The sequence below is a fragment of the Poecilia formosa genome, unplaced genomic scaffold (assembly GCF_000485575.1).
Source record: "Poecilia formosa unplaced genomic scaffold, Poecilia_formosa-5.1.2 Scaffold500, whole genome shotgun sequence".
Taxonomy (NCBI): domain Eukaryota; kingdom Metazoa; phylum Chordata; class Actinopteri; order Cyprinodontiformes; family Poeciliidae; genus Poecilia; species Poecilia formosa.
Window position 1 is genome coordinate 233,216 of NW_006800439.1, and position 3,898 is coordinate 237,113.

At 44.7% G+C, this 3,898-nt stretch overlaps 1 protein-coding gene across 1 annotated transcript; it reads right to left on the reverse strand.

Moving 5' to 3' along the window:
• Window positions 1-495: 495 nt before the first annotated feature.
• LOC103156784 (zinc finger and BTB domain-containing protein 44) lies at window positions 496-3,898 on the reverse strand. Its single transcript, XM_007578955.2, has 2 exons — window positions 2,761-3,898; window positions 496-890 (listed from the first exon to the last, which is right to left on the reverse strand). Exons 1-2 carry the CDS (start codon window positions 3,833-3,835, stop codon window positions 853-855), a joined length of 1,113 nt encoding a protein of 370 aa, XP_007579017.1. The 5' UTR covers window positions 3,836-3,898; the 3' UTR covers window positions 496-852.

Sequence of the window (3,898 nt, forward strand, 5' to 3'; positions counted from 1 at the left end):
GGTCTATGCCTTTACGGGGCATCCCTTATAAAGAACTGAGCCTGCTTATTAACGATGCACCTGGCTACCTAATCATATAGGGGAAAATGAATCCAGTTTCAATCATTATGACAATACAGAAAATCCTTGTAAATTTTGCTGGGACTGTTTGATAAAAGTGTGGAGGGTAGGAAACTCCAGAAGCAGAGTAACACAGAGTCTGATTATAACAGCCCCTGGGGACAAAACTGGCAAATTATAAACTACTGGCAGGTCACAAAATTAATTAAATTAAAAATGCAAAAATTAGGTTTTTAGGTTTTATTTTATTTTTTTTTTTATGAAATCTCTATAACATTAAAGATTCAAAACATAAAAAGGATTTGGACCTAAAAAGAAAAAGACTTTTTACTATTCTACACCTGTGGTCAAGGGCCAAAGAAAATCATTTTGAGAGCCACAAATGGCCCCTTGGCCACACTTTGGACACCCCAGGATACAGCATGTACCGGTACTATAATAGTCACTGCAACACCTTCATCATCAACATGAATGTCTATTCTGGATTTTAAATGCTACATCTAAACTATTCTTCCCCCAGGAATGGATTGATAAAAACCTACAGCTTCAATAAAGGTCATAGCTTTAATTGGGTACTCATCCACAGGGTCAAAATTACACAAAAAGGCTCAAATAGATGCATGTTTAGGATTTTGGTCATGTTAAGGTTAAGGTTCTCATTATTACATCGTGCTTGACAGTTCAAATATGAACTGACTATTTTTCAAATGTAAAGCATACGTTGATACCTACCAATACTATAGCTGCTTATCCGCCGTAGTGGAGCCTTGTTTACTATCCTGTGCATGCACGCTAGTCTTCTCTGTGCGGGAGGGGCTGTGGAGGGAGGGCTGCGTGACGCAGCAGAGAGCAAGAGGGTGGGGCTTGTTCAAATTTTCAGGCCAAGTCCACGGTTTTCAAAAAGTTACATACAGCAGCTTTAAGAGCCAAATTGAGTTCATTGTGACTGTAACGAGCCACACAACAATTTTATACCACATTACTTGCTGAAACTGTTATTTTGTTAGTCCCTAAGGCTTTAGTGGGACACCAGACAGTGTTTAATTTTTACAAGTGTCTTTAGGTTTGGTTTGTACTCTGCGATGGGTACTTGAACTAACTTCTTCAAGTGTCAGTGAAACAAGACAATCATTAGTCTTGTTTAGTGTAGTAAAAAGTCATCCACAGATGTACAGAAAACTTTTGAGCCCCCTCTGTCAAACAGGAGGATGTGGAAGTGTCTCACGCAGAACATTTTTGAAGCATGTACTAAGACAACTTACTCACATGGTTCAATTTGTATCTATTTGCGGTAGTGACCTCTAATGTTTGCATATTTTACACCAACACCCCAAGATCATCACTGACCCTCATTAAAAAGTTCCTGGATTCACATCTGCTCAACATTGTTAAAGAGGCATTTAATACAAACATTAATATTCAGGCATTAATACCTTTAAATATTTTGAATATGATGCACTAAATTAAAGCTCACTCAGAGGTTAAACACGTGTCTGATGCACCACAGTCACAGAGGAGTCTCAGTTCTTTCAGATCTTTCTCACTTTTGTGCTGTTTTTTTCTGTTGTTGAAAAATTGCTCCATATCTCAAATCCATAAACCTGCCACTCTGCCCGTCACCACAATGCACACAGCATTCATTGTGTTCATGTGATCAGAATCAGTTTGCTTTTCCGCTTTGCTGCTTATTATTTGCACAGCAGCTTTTTCTGCTTCAGTCCCACCTCTGTGCCACAATCCTCTAAGCTTGGATGCGGCACAAAGTGCACCGACGTGAAATACAGAGACCTGTTGAGGAGGTACCAACAGCTGCTACCATGTAAGCAGATTTTATTCCCAAATGATTCAGCTTCCATCTGTCACCTAAAGTCTTTCCTCCTAGGCCAAAAAGTACTGCAGACTTGTAGCGTTACCTTAACAGAATTTCACATCCTGTGTTGGATGTTACACGGCTTTCGTCAGTGCTTCCTTCAATGAGAGTGGGAAATTTCAGTATCAAAATGCCCCCCTGGGCTATGATATCATTTGGAAATAAGAACCAACTACTTTTTACCTTAAATGTGTTGTTAACTCCGCTGTCCTCGAAAGGTTGGGGACAAGCTACTTTAAATCATATTTGGGATTGTCTGTATTTTATGTGTGAAGACTCCATGCTCCATGTTGATTTGGGATGGGTGGTTTTTGTTTGCTTGCTTTTGTTTACACAAAGTTCTGAAAATCAATAAAATAAAATGGGGGGAAAAAAGAAATTTGGAGTCCAACAAACAACAGAGGAGGCATCACAACATGCCTCCTCTGTTGACCCTTTATCAACATTTTCACCAGTGTTGCTGAGAGAAGTAGCTCAACAAATGAGCAGTTGTACCAGGTGTTTGCTAATTGCTGCTGGCTAGTCTGAAGGAGCTGAGTGGGGGAGTAATAGGGGAGGGGTGCTCTGTGAAGCAGAAACTAGGAAGCTTGGAAACTGCAGCTCAGAGGAGAAGCTGCGTTTTGAAGGTGGAGCTAGATCAATCCAGGTGTTTTACACAGCTGAATAGTTGCTAAGGAGACTAAAAGATTTCTCAAACATGCATGAAAGAATCAAACCGACACTCCAAGTATGTTTTTGACGATGGGATAACAAAACATGATGTAAAGCTCAAAAAAGTTAATTACATAATACTGCCCTTTTGGAGGAGTTTCTAGGTACTAGAAGCCCACCTATAGAAGAGGACTGTGGACTGATAAGAAGCTCTTCCTGGACCTGCTCGCTCCCCGGCACCGTCTGCTGGTCGCTCATGGAGCTCTGAGAGGCGCTGACTGGTTGGGACGATGCCTCCTGAACCTCCTCATCACTGAGTCGCTCTACCTTCACCCTCACGTCCTCCTCCTCTGTAGCAACCGGCGATGACACCACCTTGGAGCTCTCGCACGTCAGGAAGTCGCTGAGCCGGCGGGCAACCACGCCCTCTGAGGTCCCGGGGGCACCTGCCTCCAAACAGCGGGGGCTCTCCGTCAGCTTAGATTTGTCTGAGTGAAACCTCCGGTCAATGCCGAAGGGGAACGTCCAGGGAAAAGCCAGGGAAGACTCTATCGGCTGGGCTGGGCCATCCGAAAACGAGGGTGACGGGTTGGGGATCTGAGGGGAGGTGGTGACCATCTGTGTAGTGCATTTGAGAGGGCTCTCTGGCGATGCCATTGTCACAAAACTTTTCCGTTTTCGTCGGGATTCCCGGCAGATGGGAACATTCCTCTCCATCACGCTGCAGTCAGACGACACGGGGGACACACTGCCATCCAGCGGCGTCAGGGCACAGTGTGACGAAGCGCTCTCAGGTGCCGCTTCGTGTGCCTTATCCACCGCCATGTTGCTGCTGCTGCTGCTGTTGTTGTTGTTCGTTGGGCTCCACAGGATGCTGGACTTCATGAACTCGGAACATGTGCTAGCCACGGCAAACATCTGCATGTAGCTGGCTGCTGCCAGGACGTCGATGATGTTCTCTGTGCTGATGGAAAGGGTGGAGGTGTAGGCATATTCCAGAAGGGGAGCGAAGCCACTAATCGTCACGTGATGGAGGTCCAACACAAACTTTTCCTCGTCTTCTGGCCGGCCCACAAGCTTGGAGCGGAAGAATTCACTGCAGCATGCCAAGACCACCTTGTGTGCTAGAAAGAGCTTGTCCTGGACCCGGATGGTGACATCACAGAGGTGACCCTCGTTGCGCAAGGCGTTCAGCTTGTCAAGCATCTCCTGGCTGTGGGAGGTTGAGCTGTGGGTGAAGGTTTTCACCCCCATGGTGAAGTCCTCCTTACTGTATAAAGAAAATCTGTCCTGCAACCAAACAGCAAAAACATATCA